A 20,849-nucleotide genomic window follows, 5' to 3' on the forward strand; every position below is an offset into this window, starting at 1 on the left:
TTAAAATACACACCCAACTCACAATAAATTAACCATAAGCATTGAGCTTATACACAGTTTACTAATTAGTACATCACTTTTGTTGTGCTACCATCACCACCAATCACTGCCAAAACCTTTCCATTACCCAAACAGAAATTCTGCACCAATTAAATGTTAACTCTCCATTCCCTACCCCTACTCCATCCCCTGGTAAGGTATATTCTAGATTCTGACACTATGCAGTTGCTTATTCTAATTATATCATATTAGTAAGATCAAACAGTATTTGTCCTTTTGTGCCTGGCTTACTACACTCAACAGGATGTCAGAGCCCCATTCTTTTTCATGGCTAAATAACATTCCATTTTGTGTATATACCACATTTTGTTTATCCATTCATCTGTTGATGGACATCTGGGTTCCCTCCATCTTTTGGCAATTCTGAATAATCCTGCTATGAACATCGATGTGCAAATATCTGTTTGAGATACTGCTTTCAATTATATATCTAGAAGTGGGATTGCCAGGACATATGGTAATTCCATACTTAACTTTCTGAGGAATTGTCAAACTGTCTTCCACAGCAGCTGCACCATTTTACATCCCCACCAGCAATGAATGAGTATTCCTATTTCTCCACATCTTCTCCAACACTCATAATCTTCCATTTTTAAAAAAATAATAATAGCTATTCTAGTGGGTGTGAAATGATATCTCAATATGATTTTCATTTGCACTTCCCTAATGGCTAATGATGTTGAACATATTTTCATGTGCTTTTGGCAGTTTTTACATCTTTTTCAGAGAAATGTCTATTCAAGGTTTTGTTAAATTGGGTTGTGTGTCTTTTTCTTATTGTGTAGAAGGGTTTCTTTATATATTCTGGATATTTAAACCCTTATCGGATATACAGTTTTCAAATATTTTCTCCTGTTGGGTAAGCCGTAGTCTTACTTTCATGCTAAAGTCCTTTGATGCACTTAAGTTTTTAATTCTGATGTGGTTTCATTTATCTATACTTTCTTTTGTTGCTTGTGCTTTGGGTGTAAAGTCTAAGACACCACTGCCTAACACAAGGTCCTGGAGATGCTTCCATATGCTTGAAAAAAAAAATTTTTTTTTTTGGTAGTTCCATGAATTTTTTTTTTTTTTTTTTTTTAAATTTTATTCTGTTACCATGTATACAATCCTACATGTTTTCTTTTAGATTTATAGTTCTGGTTCTTATACTTAGATCTTTGACCCATTTTGAGTTGCTTTTTTGTATATGGTGTGAACTAGGTGTCCCCCTTCATTATTTTGCAAATGGAGATCCAGTTTTCCTCGCACCTTCTGTTGAAGAGACTATCCCTTCCCAATTGAGTGGTCTTTGCTCCCATTCAAAAATCAGTTGGCCATAAGGATAAGGATTGATTTCTGAAGTCAAATTCCATGTCTGTCCTTGTGCTAGCAGCATGCTGTGCTGATTTCTGTAGCTTTGTAATAAATTTAAAGGTTGGGAAGGGTGAGTCCTCCAATTTCATTCTTCTTTTTCAAGACAGCTTTGGGTATTCAGGGCCCTTATCTTTCCATATAAATTTGATGATTGGCTTTCCCATTTCTGTAAAGAAGGTTGTTGAAATTCTGATTGGGATTGCACTGAATCTGTAAATCACTTTGGATAGAATTGACATCTCAATATTTAGTCTTCTGATCCATACACATGGAACATACTTCCATTTATTTAGGTCTTCTTTGATTTCTTTTAGCAATGTTTTGTAGTTTTCTGTGTATGTCTTTTACATTCTTGGTTAGAATTATTCCTAGATATTTGATTAATTTAGTTGCTATTGTAAATGGAATTTTTTTCTTAATTTCTTCTTCTAATTATTCATTACTAGTATATGATTTTTGGGTATTGATCCTGCCACTTTGTTGAATACATTTATTAGCTCTAAGAGCTTTGTTGTAGATTTTTCAGGATTTTCTGAGTATAGGTTCATGTCATCTGCATGTAAGGATTTGTTTTAATTGTTCCTTTCCAATTTGGATGCCTTTTGTTTCTTCTTGTCTAATTCTTCTGGTGAGAAATTCCAGTACAATGTTGAGTAACAGTGGTGACAGTGGGTGCCCTTGTCTTGTTACTGATCTTAGAGGGAAAGCTTTCAGTCTTTCACCATTAAGTATGATGCTAGCTATGGGTTTTTCACACATGCCTTTTTTGTGTTGAGGAAGCTTCTTTCTATTCTTAGTTTATAAGTGTTTTTATCAAGAAGGGGTGCTAGAAAACTTGTCAAATACTTCTGCTGCATCAATTGAGATGATCATGTAGTTTTTTCCCTTCATTCTATTAATATGGTGTCTTACATAAATTGATTTTCTTATGTGAACCACCTTGCATACCTGAGATAAATCCCACTTGACCATGGTGTGTAATTCTTTTAATGTGCTGTTGGATTCACTTTGCTGCTATTTTGTTGAGGATTTTTGCATTAATAGTCATAAGATATATCGGCTTGTTATTTTCTTTTCTTGTGTTATCTTTATCTGGCTTTGGTATGAAGGTCATCTTGGCCTCATAGAATGAATTACGTAGGATTCCTTCCTCTTCAATTTTTTGGTAGAATTTGAGCAGGACTGGTGTCATTTCTTCCTGGAATGTTTGGGAAATTTTCCCTGTGAATCAATCTGCTCTTAGGCTTTTCTTTGTTGGAGGTTTTTAATTACCAATCCGATCTGTTTACTAGTTATTGGTTTGTTGAAATCATCTGTTTCTTCTTGAATCAGTGAGGTAGTTTGTGTGTTTCTAGGAATTTGTCCATTTCCTCAAGGTTATCTAATTTGTTAGTGTACAGTTGTTCACTGCATTCTCCTACAGTCCTTATTATTTCACTGGGGTCATTAATAATGTCCCATGTTTTATTTTTTATTTTAGTGATCTGTGTCCTCTCTTTTTTAATTCATCAGTCTAGCTAAAGGTTTGTCGATTTTATTGATCTTTTCACAGAAACAACTTTTGCTCTCATTGGTTCTATTGGTTTTTATTCTCTATTTCATTTCTCTCTGCTTTAATCTTTATTATTTCCTTCCTTCTGCTTGCTTTGGGTTTTGTTTGTTCTTTTCCTACTTCTTCCCATTTTGAGGTTAGGTCTCCAATTTGAAATCTATCTTCTTTTTTTAATGTAAGCATTTAGAGTTATAAATTTCCCTTTCAGCACTGGCTGTTTGCTGTTTCCCATAAGTTTTGATAAGTTTTCCTTTCATTTTTCATGTGCTTCAAGATATTTCCTAGTTTCCCCTGTAATTTCCAATTTAACCCATTGGTTGTTTAAGAGTACGATGCTTAATTTCCATATATTTATGAATTTTCCACTACTCCCTGTTATTGATTTCTTGCTACATTCCATTGCATGAAATCACTGAATGATTTCAATATTTTTGGATTTATTAAGACTGCTTTTTGTGACCTAAGATATGGTCTGTTCTGGAGAATGAACCATGTAGACTCAAGAAGAATGTGTGTTCTATTGCCCTTGGGTGAAGTTCTGTATATATGTCTCTTAGGCCTAGTGGTGTTAGAGTATCATTTGAGTCTTTTATTTCCTATTGATCGTCTGGCTAGATGTTCTATCCATTATTGAAAGTGATGTAGGCTTGCCCTTGGCAAGACTGTTGCTGCAAAGGAGAGGCCAGGCCTGCCTATAGTTGTGTCTAAGAGCCTCCTCCTGAATGCCTCTTTGTTGTTCAGATGTGGCCCTCTCTCTCTAGCTAAGCCAACTTGGCAGCTGAAAGCACTGCCCTCCCCTCTATGTGGGATCTGACACCCAGCAGGGTGAATCTCTCTGGCAACATGGAATATGACTCCCAGGGAGGAATCTACACCCGGCATCGTGGGATGGAGAACATCTTCTCAACCAAAAGGGGGATGTAAAAGGAAATGAAATAAGCTTCAGTGGCAGAGGGATTCCAAAAACAGCCGAGAGGTCACTCTGGTGGGCACTCTAATGCACAATATAGACAACCCTTTTTAGGTTCCAATGAATTGGAATAGCTAGCAGTAAATACCCGAATCTATCAAACTATAACCCAGAACCCATGAATTTTGAAGATGATTATATAAAAATGTAGCTTATGAGGGGTGACAGTGTGATTGGGAAATCCATGTGGACCACACTCCCCTTTGTCCAGTGTATGGATGAATGAGTAGAATAATGGGGCAAAAAAAAAAAAAAAAAAAAAAGAAAGTGAAGTAGGACCTTTCTTTTCTCCCTTCAAATCTGTCAGTATTTGCTTCATATATTTTGAGGCTCTGCTGTTACGTGCATATATATTTATAATTGTTACATATCTTTCTTGAATTGATATGTTCATCAGTATATAATGACCATCTTTGTCCCTTTTAAGAGTTTTTTACTTAATTTATCTGACATTAGTATAACTACCCAGCTCTCTTTTTTATCTACTTGCATGGTATATTTTTTTTCCATCCTTTCACTTTCAACCAAATTATGTCTTTGAACAGAATAATGATATATCCTACCTTACCTTCTTTACTTAAATTTCACAAACACAAGTTACAAAGGCCACTGACTACTTTTTTTGCCTTACATGCTGATTTTCCTTTTTTACTTTTCTTTATCAGTTTTTCTAATGCATAGTGTTGCATGTTTATATAAATATTTTTCTGGTATGTTTTCTTAGAAAACTTTTTCTGTTATGAGATAATAGGATGACACTTTTGGATATAGCAAGAAATATTTTTTTTAGAAGAAATATCTCTCTTAAAGTCTACAAAATTTAAAAATGCACATATGTAATAAAGATTTTGGAAATAAAAACATAAAGGTTAAATACTGAAACATCAACGAGAGTACAATATTTTTCCTGTAATACAAATGATATCATTTTAAAAGCTAGTCACTTAAAACTGTATAACATGGAATATTCCGTTTAAAGGACTTTTGCTCCCTTCAATGAAGGATGCTCTAATCCAACATTTTAAAATGTTAAAAAAAACTTATTGTTGAAATAAATATTTTTAGTTGACAAAATTTATTAGGATTCGAAAGAAAGCAGATATATAATATGTATTTATTAGGATTCGAAAGAAAGCAGATACAAAATACATATTATATGCTAACTAAATCATAAACTGTATTTTAAAAAGCCTTTTATTAACAACTGAAAAGCAAGAGGCACATGAATTTTTGCCAATTCTCATTTCAAGTAACCAGAAAAATCAATTATTCAGTGTTCTACTCCATTACACTTTTACTGTAATACTACCATAATGATTCGATGCTAATTTGGTATAAAAAGAAATAAATTCAAACAATGCCAAACAAATCAAGTATAATGGTGAATTACCTCCTTATCAAGATATGACAGTACTGACTCTGTCTCATTCAGAAGGGCAACAGTGCATTTTCCCCTGTTGAAAGAGAAAAAAAAATGAATAAATATAAGAAAGGCCACCTTCATAGTGATGGGATATACAAAGTTAGGAATACTCACAAAGAGGGACTAGTGTTAAGAAACTAGATGGCACTAGGAATGTATTTAAATGTATATATTTAGACCCATTTTACAATTTTGGTGTTGGGTAACCTATAAAAAATAAGATTGCCTCTGTAGGCATTTACTGAGAGGTTAACAGTGAAAGGAACTGTGTTAGGCAGTGAATTCTTGGAACACAGAGCACTTTTTAAGTATTTCCCTACTATTCAAAAGAAAATACAATGAGATCTTCAGAGTGAGAGTCAGTTTCTGAATCCATAAATAATTAATTTTATACAAGGGGATCTTCAGACAAAGACAACACCATGCACACTGGTGCCTAAAATAATGTTTGTTCAGGTAAGAACCCTAAAGATAGTACCCATTTTTATCAGGATGCAACTAACGTACCTTTATTGAAATTGCTCTAAAGAGAAGACTAGTTAAAATTTGAACACAGTGAATCTCTATAGTGCAAGGGGCAAAACAAAGATCTATATAGATTCCACTATCCTGCAGTCTGATGGCATTTACAGCCAGAGTGAGTTTGCAAATGAATATCTATAAAAAAGACTTGGCTAGCTTGAGAAAAATTAAGGTTATCCAAGTAGCAGGAACAATCTACTAAAAGTAATTTTAAAATTATCCTCACCAGCTTTGTAAATTCTATCTACAAATTTGACTTTTAGTAAATTAGAGATACTGGACAGGGTTCACAAAATATTCTTAAAAAGCCATAATATAATTTGATTTTTAAACTCAACGACACAACCTTCCCACAAAATAACAACAGAAAACATATACAACATATACATTCACTAACAAGGTAGAAGAGCTTACTATTGGATTATCAGCATGAAATACAACTATTCAAAGAAAGAACTACCAAACACAAAAGTAAAATAATAATGTAGACCTCAAAAACAACAGCTTTCTAAACATTTTGTAACTATTCGCTATTTAAGTTTTTAAAATTTCTTTCTTTTAGGCTAACCTCACCTCAAAACATTTCTTTGAGAGCATATAGTTTTTCACTGTTATTCTGAAAAATCTCTAATCTGGTTCCCAGGAGGGTTTTCTGTTGTTCTAATATATTTTATTCATGCACATTAGTGAAGCAGAAAATTAACATTATTAGGTTAGTGCACATAACAACACTCAAAGACATGCTCTTACAAAGGGCAGCATTATGGCCAGGGCAGTTGTTCTGTTGCTGTAAGTAGACCTCCAGCTGCCACAGAATAACCTGTGACCTGTGACTATGTGCTCACACATGCAGCAGGCTTAAGGAATAAATGGTGTTCCTAAAAACAGTTTTCAGTTACCTTTTTTTGCTTCAATGACATTTGTCAAACGAGAATTTCTAACATTTACTACTTTATTATTTTAAAAGAAACAAAGTCTTTCCTCTTTAGTTTACTAAGGTCAGTTTATTGTTTGTAAAAATTGGGGTTAAGAAGAGCACAACCTGCTGAAGAAGGTTATTTTGCTAGAAACCACTGTTTAGCAGTCACTTGTTAAGTTGTTGGTTAAAAGTTCCTAACAACAATACAGCATACTCAAAGCCTTTTTTTTTTTTTTTTGACGCTGTCTGAAATGACAAAAGAATTTATATTGAATTATTAAACCCTTATTTTCATACCCTCATTAAGAGATAAGGAAACATTGGCTATACTGTTTCTGGAGTAGAACATGCTCATAAAATCAACAAAGATACCCCAGCCAATCTAAAATTGTAACTTGTTTTTAGAAAATGTAGCTTTTATGCAAACATGAAAGAATAATAAGTAATTTTAATTTAAAAATTTTCATCAGCTATAGTGTGCTTTTACCAAAAATGAAAAATGAAAAAACTGACAAAATTTTCATGTACATATATTATCAGTTAACAAAGATGTTGAGTCATAATTATTTTATGAAGCAAATATGACTGTAAATAACACATATACTTCCATGCCAAGAGTTGTTGATAAAAATGGTTTAAAAGGAGAATTAAAGCATTGGCTTCCTTTGGTTCACAGATAAATACAAAATAATTTTTGGTTAGAAAAACGAATTTTTCTAAACAAAAATTAAAGAAACTATTATCAAATTCTGAATGAATACAGATAACCTAAGGGATTCATATTGCACCTCAGGCAATGAAACACATTATAACTCTTCCACAGTATTTCAATCCTAAAAGAATGAAGATATCCAAACATGATATAAAACACATGAAACACCATAACATGAAGAAAAGATCACTACAGGCCCATATAATTATTCACAAAGCTTTAATACATGGAACCTAAGGGATCATAGTGTTTCTATAGAGATAATATATGGTCCCTACAAACCACTCAAAAAGGTTTGTAAAGTACACTCTGTTCCAGACACTGTACAGAATGCCGGGACAGAAAGAACATCCAAATAATTGTGACACAACATAGTCCCTGTTCAATGGCAGGTACCAATCAGCCTGGAATTTCCTATTTGCTTAATAGGATGTATGGTATAATCTCCTAGACTCAAAAATTATAGGTAAAAAATGTACATAAAGGCTACAAATTTCTTTTATCTGAAGATGATACATATCTGTATAAATAAAAGAGAAACTTTAAATTAGCAGTCATCTCCCCACTGCCTGAAGAATTTCCTTTAGTTTGATACAACTGAAAGCCTGTAGAATGGCTGGAGACCACCATTCCTGCTTGGAAAAATGGAGAGTTCTTAGTGCTACACTAGACTTAAGAATCCAAATATCATGGGGAGGGATCGAGGAAATCTACTTGGGTAACAAGCATCACCAAGTGTTCTAGTTCCCTAATGATGCCGAAATGCAAAACACCAGAAATGGATTGGCTTTTATAAAAGGGGGTTTATTTGGTTACAAAGTTACAGTCTTAAGGCCATAAAGTATACAAGATAAGTCATCAACATCGGGTACCTTCACTGGAGGATGGCCAATGGCGTCCAGAAAACCTCTGTTAGCTGGGAAGGCACGTGCCTGGTATCTGTTCCAGAGATATGGTTTCTCCCAAGACGTTCCTCTCTAGGCGGCAGTTCCTCAAAAATGTCACTCTTAGTTGCTCTCGGGGGGGTTTTTCCTCTCTTCGCTTCTCTGGAGCAAAAGTCTGCTTTCAACAGCCATCTTCAAAGTGTATCTCTTCTCAGCTCCTGTGCATTCTTCAAAGTGTCCCTCTTGGCTGTAGCAAGCTCACTCCTTCTGTCTGAGCTTATCAAGGCCCATGCCGAATGGACAGGGCCACACCTCCGTGGAAATTACCCAATCAGAGGTAGCACCCACAGTTGGGTGGGGTGCATTTCCATGGAAACAACCTAATCCAAACGTTCCAACTTAATCCCCACTAATATGTCTGCCCCCACAAGATTGCATCAAAGAACATGGCTTTTTCTGGGGAACATAATATATACAAACTGGTACACCAAGCGATCATTAGACACTCTGGACTTAGAAGACCACTACTAAAGATACAGAGTCTGAACTAAAACTTCCTTCCTTGTTCAAAAAAGCCTCTTTTCTTCATTAAGGAAACGCATTTCCTATATTTTGAGACTTACACTTGCCACAGACTGGATGCTAAACAATTTTCCATATAAAGCACTAACCTAGGTTCTGTGATTGAAGATTCAGCGAACATGCAGTTTTAAAGAGTATTTGATTTACCAAACAATGAACAACCTAGAAAAAAGATAATTAAGTACAAAGATCCAAACTGCTTTGAAAAGGTTAAATTTTTCAACAGCAACACTGAAAGATACACTAAAATGAAAGAATCAAAATTCTGGGGGAGTGATTTCCAAACCAGAAATATAAGCCTAAAAAAATCAGTTAAGTGCAAGAAACATTTTTAGATATGAAATGACTCAAAATTTTTACATTTTGGAAGACTAATGAAAAGGGAAATGCAAAACAATTATTAATTCCAAGGAAAACAAAAGGTTGTACAAGAAAGAATATGAAGACTATTCTGGTGTTCATAAAATGAAAACACATTAGCATTAAACAAAAGTTGTGATATATTGGAAACACGAGGGAAAGGGAATGTAGGAAGAGAGAGAAGTTAATAGAAATGTCTGAAAATGAAAAATTAATATTAGCAATATAAGAATGGTATAAATGCAGAAGTCACCTGTCAGAGGAATTAAAAATGGTTTCAGAGTGGGAACCAGGCATAAGGTAGTTCTTGGGTATTATGAGACAGCTATATCATTAAATTTATTTTTAAAATGAAAGGGGGGGTATTCCTAAATAAATGAGGTATCTAATTTTGTATGACTAGTAAACCAAGGGAGCAAGGATTTTATTCTGTGTAAGGGTTTCTCAACCTCAGCACTACCAGCAATGTGGGACAGATAATTCTGTTGTGGGGATGCGGGTGTTGCCTGTGCACCATAGGATGTTTAGCAGCATCCTGCCTCTGTCCACTGGATGCCAGTAGCACCCTCCTTCCCAGCTGCAACAACCCAAGCTGTGTCCGGACATTGCCAAATGTCTGTTGGAAGACAAAAATCTCCTCTGGTTGAGAGCCATTGCTCTACATTATGTGGCTGACATACAAATGGGTTTCTTAATTATATCTTGCTAATAAACATTTAAGGACTGTCTACATAAGTGAAAATATATAATACAATTTTATAGATCTTTATATTATAAAGAGGAGAAAGAAATGCGAAAATCTTTAAACATTTATTTTCTATTCAAAGTTGATCTTCTGTTGTTATACTGCTTTAACAAATGTTAACAAATAAAAACTAAAGGGAGAACCTCCAACAAAGAAAAGTACAGGTCCAGATGGTTTCACTGCTGAATTCTACCAAACATTTAAAGATTTAATACCAGTGCTTTTCAAACTCTTCCAAAAACTAGAAGAGGAAGGATTATTTTCTAACTCATTTTAAGAGGCCAGCATTACCCTGATATCAAAGCCAGATAAAGGACAAGAAAACAAAATTACAGACCAATATCCCTTATGAATATAGATGCAAATCCTCAAGAAAATACTGGCAAACCAAATCTACATTAAATGGATTATATAAGATGAGCAAGTGGGGTGTACTCAGAAAAGCAAAGTTGGCTCAACATAAGAAAATCAATCAATGTAATACAAAGCACTAATAGAATAGAAAAAAAAAACCATGATAATCTCATTTGATGCAGAAACCACATTTAACAAAATCCAACGTGCTTTCATGATAAAAGCACTCAGAAAAGTAGGAATAGAAGCAATCTTTCTGAACATAGTAAGAGCATTTATGAAAAACCTAGAGCAAATACACTCAATGGGCAAGACTGAAAGCTTTCTCCCTAAGATCAGGAAAAAAAGACAAGAATATCCACTACTACCACTGTTATTCAACACTGTACTAGAAAATCTAGCCAGAGCAATCAGGGAAGAGAAAGAAATAAAAGGCATCCAAATGGAAACAAAGAAGTCAAATTATCCCTATTCGTAGGTGACATGATCCTTATCTAAAAAATGCCCAAGAATCCACAAGAAAGCTATTGGCACTGATAAGTGAATTCAGCAAAGTTGCAGGATATCAAATAAACACACAGAAGTCAGTTGGGTTTCTATGTACTACTAATGAACAATCTGAAAAGGAAATCAAGAAAGCAATTCCACTTATAATAGCATCTAAAAGAATACAATACCAAAGAATAAATTCAGCCAAGGAAGTGAAAGGCTTGTACACTGAAAACAACAAAGCATTGCTGAAAGAAATTAAAGAATACCTAAATAAAATGAAAGACATCCCATCTTCATGCATTGGAAGACTTAATACTGTTAGAATGTCAATACTTCCTAAAACAATTTACAAATTCAATTCCATTTCTATCAAAATTCCAGCACTCTCTCTTGCGTAAGTGGAAAACCTGATCTGTAAATTCATATAGAATTGCAAGGGACCCCAAATAGCCTAAACAATCTTGAAAAAGAAGAATAAAGTTGGAGGACTCATACTTCCTGATTTTGAATCTTACTACAAAGATACAGTAATTTAACAGTGTAGTATTGGCATAAAGATGGACATTTAGATCAATGGAATAGAACTGAGAGTGCAAAGATAAATCCACATATATATGGCCAGAAGATTTTCAACAAGGGTCCCAAGGCCATTCAATGGGGAAAAAAACAAGTCTCTTCAACAAATGCTGGGGACATGTGCAAATCTACATGCAAAAGCATTCACAAAAATTAATTCAAAATGGATCAACGACCTAAGCATAAGAGGTGATACTTTAAACTCTTACAAGAAAACACAGGGAAATATTTTCAGAACCTTGTGCCAGGAAATGGATTTTTTAGATTTTACACTAAAAGCAAAAGCAACAAAAGAAAAAAATAGATAAAATGGACTTCACTAAAATTAAAAACTTCCGTGCAAAGGATATTACTGTGAAAGTGAAAACATAATCTATATAATGCAAGAATATATTTGGAAACCACATATCGGAATTTAAAAAACTCCTCTAACACAACAACAGAAAGACAACTCAATTTAAAAATGAGCCATGGATTTGAAGACATTTTTCCAAAGAATATATTCAAATGGCCACTAAGTACATAAAAACATGCTCAACATCATTAACCATTAACAGGTTGCAAATCAGAACTATAATGAGACACCACTTCATACCCACTACTATTTTTAAAAAACTGAAAACAACAAGTGCTGACAAGGATGCGGAGAAATGTTAAGGCCTCATACACTCTTGGTGGAATGTAAAATGGTGCACTCACCGTGGAAGACAGTTTGGTGGTTCCTCAGAAAGTTAAACATAAGAATTACCATATGACCTGGCAATTCTACTCCTAGGTATAGCCCCCAAAGAACTGCAAGCAGGGGCTTAGATATCTGTACACCAGAGTTCATTGTAGAATGAACAGCCAGAAGAATGGAAGCAACCCAAGTGTCCGTCAGCAGATGAATGGATAAACAAAATGTGGTATACACACACGGTGGAATATCATTCACCATAAAAAGAAGTGAAATGTTGGTGCGAGCCATAACAACGAATGAAGACATTATGTTGAGTGAAATAAGCCAGACACCAAAGGACAAATATTGTATGATTTCTCTTATACGAAATACTTAGAATAAGCAAATTTCATATTGAGAAAGCAGAATAGTGGTTACCAAGGATGTGGGGAAGGGAAGAATGGGGAGTTATTTTTAAAAGAGTATGAGTTTTGGTGTGGGGTGATAAAAATATTCTGGAAATAGGGATAGTGATGAAAGTTGCCCTATACAGTCAATATTCTTAATGCCAGAAGATTGTCTACTTAAAATGGCTAAAACTATTTTTGTTATGTATATTGTACCACAATTAAAAGTTAATTAATTAATTTTAAAAATTTAAAGGGAAGCAAAACAAAAGCAAAAAAACACTGGAAACTATGTTTGTATGGGTAAGGAAGAAGACAGAAAAGCCAAGAGAAGCTCGGGCTTACTGGATTTTGACAAGGAAAATAAGTAGTGTTTCAGAACGCTCATTCTGTCTGTGACATACAGAATGTACCAAAGACTAGCCAGGAGACATTAATCTAAGGTTATGAACTAAGGAGGTAGCCAGGGACAATAACCACACTTGTTAACAGATAAAAGAGAAACGGTCAAAAGAAGAATTCGTGAAAAAAAAAAAAAGATCCTTTTCTCAGTGTCACTATATGTCACTATATTCCATTTTATGGTTGGGAGAAAGTATGTGGAATGTTCAAAAGAAGGCAGAAGATGTTGGGAAGATCCTCCTCTCCAGGACAGGATGACAAATAAACCATTCTGATTACCAGGAAAACCTCATGGCCACAACCATATGGGCCACCAGCACTTGGGATGATAAGTAGGATATACTTTGCATCTAATATAGGGCTCTTCTGCATTGTAATATTCATTGGAGAAGGAAAACAGTTCAAGCCCTAGGGGGAGGAAATGGTCATTTCAAAGTAAAAATCATACAATATAAACACAACCTTCAAGAAAAAATTAGCAAAACATGCAGGCTTTAAAGTGTTAAATTGTAATTCGATTTCTTTCATTTCCTGTATTTTTCCTCCAATCCTCCTCCTACTGGCAATCCTAAAGTCCTAAGTATACTAAGTAATTAACCTCCTCATGTTAAATTCATTTGTTAAGTAGTGCTACTTATAGTAATTTCAATAGTACCCTTTGGCTAATGCAAATTTTGTTTACAGAAACCAAGAAAAAAGCTAAAGTCCAGTATTTTAAAATAAAAATACTGGCATAATGAAACCTGCAGGAAGAATCCAATCTTTGTTAGAACTTTTTAAAAAGATTCCAAATGATCTTCTTTAACATTAATGGCTAAAGTGAGGGAAGACTGATGAGCCACAGTGGAGTTCTATTTTATACTTATACTATAAACTTATATACTTAAAAATTAACTTTACTATTTATGTTTCAATAAACATAAGCAAATACTGTTTTCTCTGAAGATCTATTTAAAGAGGTCTCAACAGACACATCATAAATTAAATTTACAAATTACAAATCCCCTTCATTTAAACCTGTTTTAGCCAACAGAAAAATATGAAGAAATATAATTTATTTTGCAGATCTACTCACAATCACACGTGTAAAATAATCTATGCACAAGTTCATTCTTTGTAGTACTGTTTTTAACAGTGTAAGACCAAAAGAAACCAAATAACCATCAAGTCAGATCAAATAAATTAGGAATATAAAGCAGCCATAAAAGAGAACAAGGCCAATCTTTATGATCCAATATCGAATCCTCCCCGAGATGTATCATAAAAAACATCATGTAAAATGATATAATACGCCACAATTTACTTATACACACACATGGCATTGCTTCTACATGCATGAAATATTTCAGGAAATATACATAAAATTCTAGGAACAATGAGGGGCAGGGAACTGTGCAGGAGTAAGACATTTTATTGTACACTCCATTTTTGTCTTTTCATACTTCAATGGTGTCGATATATTACATAATCCCCCCCTCCAACATTTTAAATTTTAAAAGGGGTTCTGATCAGTTTTCTGTGGTCCTGACAACATAAAGGACTATGCCATCATCCACTGCTTTTGGATGCCAAGTTACACGAAGCACTCATCCAAACTGGTCACCCAATCCCTAACCACAGCAATATAAAAACTCACTCTGGAGATGTATTTCCATCTACTCACAAGAACATCACAAAGGCTGTGGAATCTTTGTTTAAAAAAATGTTCTGCTTATACCTAAGTATTTTCTGTTCATTTATTAGCTTCTCATATATATGATCACCTAAGGAAAAAAATTCTACCTTCAAAAATCCAATTGCTCTAGTGATAAAACATGAACCAAAAACTTTTTAATTACAGCCTTTGAAACTGGATGGCAATGTTTTGTCAAGGCTGAATAATTCATCAGAATCACAATGCATTTCCAAATCAGTTTGATAACTGTTTCATAAAGACACAGAAAGTGATAAATCATAAAGTACCATTTTTATTCAGTGACCTGACTATGGGGGAAAGGTGCTATTTTTAGAGACTTAGCGGAATAATAATGAATCAAATGACTGGTGACAGACAAAGCACATGTGTTCATCTCCTCTTATCTGAGAGGCCTTTAAAATGGTAGCAAGAGATTCAGAAACAACCTAAAATCACCGTAAAGAGAATCAGAGGAGGCTTTCAGCAGATGGAAGATTTCAGGAAATTCTGTTAAGACAGAAGACAGGAACGACTGGCAGATCAGAGGAGCAGGGTAAACCGAAGTCCAAGATGCACATTTCATTTAAGGAGGAAACACTGGAGGCATCTCGCCTAAACTCGGAAGCAAGTCCTGGGTGGCCCACTACCTGCATTACTATTTGAATCCAGCCCCCGGCAGACAGTGGCCTGAGGACACATTCCTTCCCCTTTTATCCCGAGCATATGTGAACATTCACTGGAGACAAGGGGGCTAAAGAATGTACGTACGTTTCATGGCATCTGGCTCCACTCCTCGGCTATACCAGTTCCTGCAGGGAGGGAGCAGCATCTACCCCCTACAGCACAGGCAAGAGGGTATCCAGGGACCAGCTTCCTGTGTTGGCTGTGGATCTAGACATAAATCCACATGGGGGACAAATGCCCACTAGTGGAGCTGCCCTTGCTTTGTCTCGTCTACATGATAAATGTTCCACCCAGCCAGGGCCCGTGTGGTCCCTGCTTTTTTTGGCAAACCTGACACCTACAAACCTGGAGTGGGCTGGGACCTGGTGGCAGGTAACATTATGCATTTGCTACCCACCACATGCTTAGACTTTTCACCTGAGGAGTGATAATAAGAGTTTCCCTCTCTGCAGGCTATTTAGAGCAGCAAGCAGGAAGCCAACAAATATGTTACAAAAAATTACTATATTTGCAAAAAATATAAATAAATAAAACAAAGTTAAGAATGGCACTGTTTTACATTTCTGCAACTCTCTTTAATGTCTGGCTTAACACACAACTAAAATCTCAAGTGAATGGCAAGTTCACTGCATTTTTGGAAAAACATTTACCAAATGCCCATGTCTAAACAACCATAGTTTGTCTTTCACTGGTTACTTCAAGTAAAAAAATGATGTTCCATGAAAAAGCCAGCTAGTTAGTTCAGTTCACAACTCAATCTCATCAGTTCTTTTGTAAACATAACCATCTCGCATCAATATGCAGCATTAGTGGTTTACATGTAATGCAGTAAAATGTAAAACTTGGCTAGTGTTTGTCCCAGTTCCTGGAAGGTAACCTCTGGTGATCGGAGTGTCTTTCGTTCTTCATGCTGGGCCCAGAACACCACCCGATAGTTGCAGGGTGGGGCCGTGTCACAGCCCATGAGGGCCATGCCAGTCCAGAGGCCAAAGAAGACGAGCATTTTCTGATACATGAACTTGTATTCAGGGCTTACTTATAGGGTGAGAAGTCGTGGAGAGATCATGATGGCTCTCTCAGGCCGGGCAGCCATCACATTCACAGGGAAGTCGACCGCGCGATGCAAAGAGGACAGAAAGCCTTTTATACGGGTTTAAGACAAAGGCCTTCCTAAGGGTGGGGGGAGTACAGATGCGGGAACAGGTCACTCTGACCTGAGGGGTGGGGCAGGAAGGACTAGAATAACACTTGAACAATTACATTTTGCTCTTTTTGTGAGAATAAGAGCCTCTCACCTCCTTCCTGCTTCCCATAAAGTTACATTTTAAGGTCAATTTGCCCTTTTTCTCTTCACTGGCTTAAAAGACAATAGGTTAAACATTAGCTGCCTAGGTCATGCAGACTGCTGTGCACCAAGATCTGGAGGCCTGCTTTGCTCAGGCCACAGGCTGCCACAGGCCGGTCTCACCTGTAGCCTCAGGGTGGGGACTGGCGACACCAGAAAGACCAACCGTGTGATTATGGGTTTGGGGCTCAGCCAGTCATGTCAGCCCAACCTCCAGACCTCTAGTAGGGAGGGGGCTACAGATGAGTTCAACCACATGAGCACTAATTCTGTATCATTCATGCCTATGTAATGAAACCCTGTCCTTGTTTGCTAATGCTGCGGAATGCAAAACACCAGAGATGGATTGGCTTTTATGAAAAGGGGGTTTATTTGGCTACACAGTGACAGTCTTAAGGCCATAAAGTGTCCAAGGTAACACATCAGTAATCGGGTACCTTCACTGGAGGATGGCCAATGGCATCCGGAAAACCTCTGTTAGCTGGGAAGGCACATGGCTGGTGTCTGCTCCAAAGTTCTGGTCTCAAAATGGCTTTCTCCCAGGACGTTACTCTCTAGCAAGCTTGATCCTCTTCAAAACGTCACTCACAGCTGCACTCAGTTCCTTCTCTTTGAGTCAGCGCGTTTATATGGCTCCACTGATCAAGGCCCACCCTGAATGGGTGGGGCCACACCTCCATGGAAATATCCCATCAGTTATCCTCTACAGTTGGGTGGGGCGCATCTCCATGCAAACAACCTAATCCGAACGTTCCAACTTAATCCCCACTATTATGTCTGCCCCACAAGATTGCATCAAAGAATATGGCTTTTTCTGGGGGACATAATACATTCAAACCAGCACAAACCCCATATAAACTCAGGGCACTGGAAGTTCTGCTGACCTTCCATGATTGAGAAGATGCATAACTGTGCTGGGAGGGTGATACGTTCTGACTCCACCAGGGATGGAAGAGAGGACAAAGCTGCATTTGAGACCCTCCCAGACTTTGCCATATACATCTCTTCTTTTGGCTTCTTATTTGTATCATTTAACTAGAATAAACCTATAATCATAAGTATAGTGCTTTCAGTGAGTTCTGTGAATCATTCTAGCAAATTAATGATACTAGGGGGTGGTGAGAAACCCCAAATCTGTAGCCAGTTCATCAGAAGTACGGCCCCCAGAACCTGCCCCGTGCCTCAAGAGCCATCCTCTAGTGTCTGGCCTAACTTTGGGTACAGTAAGAACTGAATTGAATTGAACTGAATTAACTACAGTATTTGCGGTTAGTATCAGAAGCTGTAGGGGGTTGCAAACATTTTTGTGACCTTAGTAGCATACTTCCATTTCTTCACAAAGAACAGTAAAAATATGTGCAATTAAGGGTCAAGAACTATTAAAATTGATAAATTGTTCTGCTTCATCAATAGCACTCAAATACAGACAGATTTTTGGGCCAAAAGGCCATCTGGCTCTCCTGTTTCGCACTTATCAATAAACTCTTTCTCTCTTTGAAACCCTGGTGGCATAGACTGGCTGTTATGCCCATCGGGCAGAGAACCCCACTTTTGTTTGGTATCAATCCCTTGTGACCAGTGCATTCTTTTTTGTTGTTCATGGAAGCAGAACACAGTTCTCCAGGTGCTTCAGGAGCTCCTCCGCAAAGGAGACTTTGGACTTCTAATCTTGGTTTCACCAATTATGCAGCTTTTCAGAAACAAAATCCCTGGGGGTTACAAGGAATGTCATATTTGGCATCCCGAGAGGAAACCCAAGCTTGCTCAAGTCAGCACTTTGAACGCGCTGTGTGTGCCCCTTAGGGCCTTCCTCTCTTTTGGACCATGTTCTGGGCTTTTAGTTTGAGCCTCCTCTTGGCTAGGCTGAGGTATCCTTTCTGCTCTCTGAGCACACCTCTTACCCCAGTACTTATCACAGGGTATTGTAATTGCTTACTTCTCTGCCTGCCCCACTGGACTGTGAGCTGCTGATGGCAGGAACCTGGTGGCATTTATCTATCTTCATTGCCTTGCCCAGTTCTTACACACACAGCTAGCTAACAGCCAGTAAAAATATAGTGGAAAAGGAGAACAACGAAATTATAAAACCTGCCAAACACTTCTCAGAATTGGAAAAGAGCACCTTGCTTGCTTTAGTAGAAAAGTACAAGTTATGTGCTTGAATGCAGAAAAGTGAGGTGCAAACTTCTGTTCTAAAGCAACGTACCTGGCAAGCACTTGCCACAGATACAACTCTCAGCCAAGTGTATCCCTGCAGGATTTCAAACAGCTGAAGAACTGCTGGGAGAACATCAAGGCTCAGACCAAAAAAATTATAATAAAAAAAAATAATGGCCCATGAAAGGAGGGAGAAAGTGAAAGAATGTCAGTCCACTCCTGAGTACCCACATCCTGGGAAAGGAGAAAATTGCCAACATGCTGCCTGAACAACTCTACTTCCTGCAGAACCCTCCAGAAGAAAAGACCGAGTACCACCCTGATGCTGCAGCCCAAGAATCATTTGCTGTTACAAATAGAAAATAGTGCGATGATGAGAAAAAATTCATACATTTTCCAGTACGTGAGGGACCTCTCAACCTGAATCCTCGTGTTCGGCTGTCAGCATAACAGCCTATAAAAACCACAGAGAAAAATTTCTCTGGTAGGTGCCTTTAAAAAGATGCCTGGGGAGGAACACCATCAACAAATGCCCATCTTACAAGTGCAGGAGATGAACGAGGTGAAAGAAAGCTACAAACTTTTACCAAGGAATGGCCTGTTTCCTCATTTAACTGGCCCTTTCCTAATTTACCCTGAGACTTTGGGGGTGGACCCCCTGTAATTAATGTTTTGGCAAAGGAAGTGTGGGACACGGACATGTGGTCAGTTACCTGTAACAGAGCTACAACTAGGAGAATTAAAATGGTAGTAGTCATTTATTTAAGAATACATTCAGGTAAACAGCTGCACCCTCTGTACCACTTAAGTGGCAAAGAAGCTGTTAAAGTCCTCTAAAAATTATCACCATGAGTGCTGTAAGTCTGAATGCAATGTCTCTTTCATTAGAATTCACACAAGAACCATGAAGAAAAAAACCAGCACTCACATGGAACTGGAATTTTTTTAACTCCATCTTTTTAAATGGATTATGGTGAAGAATTCAATGACTGCTAGCAGAGTCTGGTGTCACTGACTTGATTCATGCTAAGGCACCAGCAGTTTTACCCACTATTGCTTTTCATCATCCACAAACTAAACAATCCACACAGGGGAAAGGCACATAACATCTAGTAAGATAACACTAGTAACTGTTATGAAAACAGTTTTGATTTTACAAACTCCTAAGGGTCTTGTGAGCATCCAGGTGTCCCTGAAGAGTAGTTTAAAAATCCCTTGTTTCAACTGTTCTTGGTCCTTCCTATTTCCATAAAGTTTGGAATCTGCTTTTCAACTTACAGAAACACATACACACACACAGAGGAAACACTGCTGAGCTTTTGTTTGAAATTGTATTCAATATTTGGATCAAGGTGGAAAAAACTGACATACTGTCACATGGTCACGATATATATCCTGCTTCCTATTTAATCTTCTTTAATTCCCTCAGCAATACTTTGTAGTTTTCAATATAGAGATGTAACACATCTTTCTTTAGATTTACTCTTAGATGTCTGATGTCTTCTGATGACATTGTAAATGGTTATCTTTTTAAATTTAATTTTCTAATTGACCCCCTTCATCACACCATATATAAAAAATAGACCTAAGTAGGAAAGGTGAAACAGTAAAATTTCTAGAAGAAAACATAGGAGAATATTTTTTTAGATCATAAAAAATCTTACCTAGTCCAAGTCAGTGACACTTGGGCTCGGTTTTCAATGAGTGTGCTTTCTAACTGAGTAACAAACCACTCTTACTCTAGTTTTCATGCTGCTCCTTCATCCACATTAAACCTATCATGCACATGTGTCACCTTCTCAAGAAGATAATTTTCCCAGCCTTAATATTTAACTGTTTTTCTTTCCACTGCTGCATCGTTCACTTTCCAGCTAAATTTCTCACATATGTAAAAACCAACCAAACAACCTAGAAAGAACGAAGATGTCAACAGCTGCGCTGAAGAATAAGCACTACTTAAAAAATTAGCTTCAGTGGCAGAGAGATTCCAAAAGGAGCCGAGAGGTCACTCTGG

General features: G+C 36.8%; 1 protein-coding gene and 1 pseudogene across 4 annotated transcripts in view; one reads left to right on the plus strand and one right to left on the minus strand.

The window, feature by feature from the left end:
- MTA3 (metastasis associated 1 family member 3) overlaps positions 1–20,849 on the minus strand; it is a 192,351-nt gene that overhangs the window by 100,229 nt on the left and 71,273 nt on the right. For all 4 annotated transcript variants that reach the window (XR_005212454.1, XM_037807604.1, XM_037807603.1 and 1 more), the window contains exon 5: positions 5,329–5,392. Coding sequence is in view for 3 of the 4 variants with exons in the window: in XM_037807604.1 (XP_037663532.1) it covers positions 5,329–5,392 (64 nt within the window). In the remaining variant the exon portion in view is untranslated. The remainder of the gene's footprint in view (positions 1–5,328; positions 5,393–20,849) is intronic.
- LOC119512766 lies at positions 15,568–20,845 on the plus strand (annotated as a pseudogene).

The sequence above is a fragment of the Choloepus didactylus genome, chromosome 17 (genome assembly GCF_015220235.1).
Source record: "Choloepus didactylus isolate mChoDid1 chromosome 17, mChoDid1.pri, whole genome shotgun sequence".
Taxonomy (NCBI): Eukaryota; Metazoa; Chordata; class Mammalia; order Pilosa; family Megalonychidae; genus Choloepus; species Choloepus didactylus.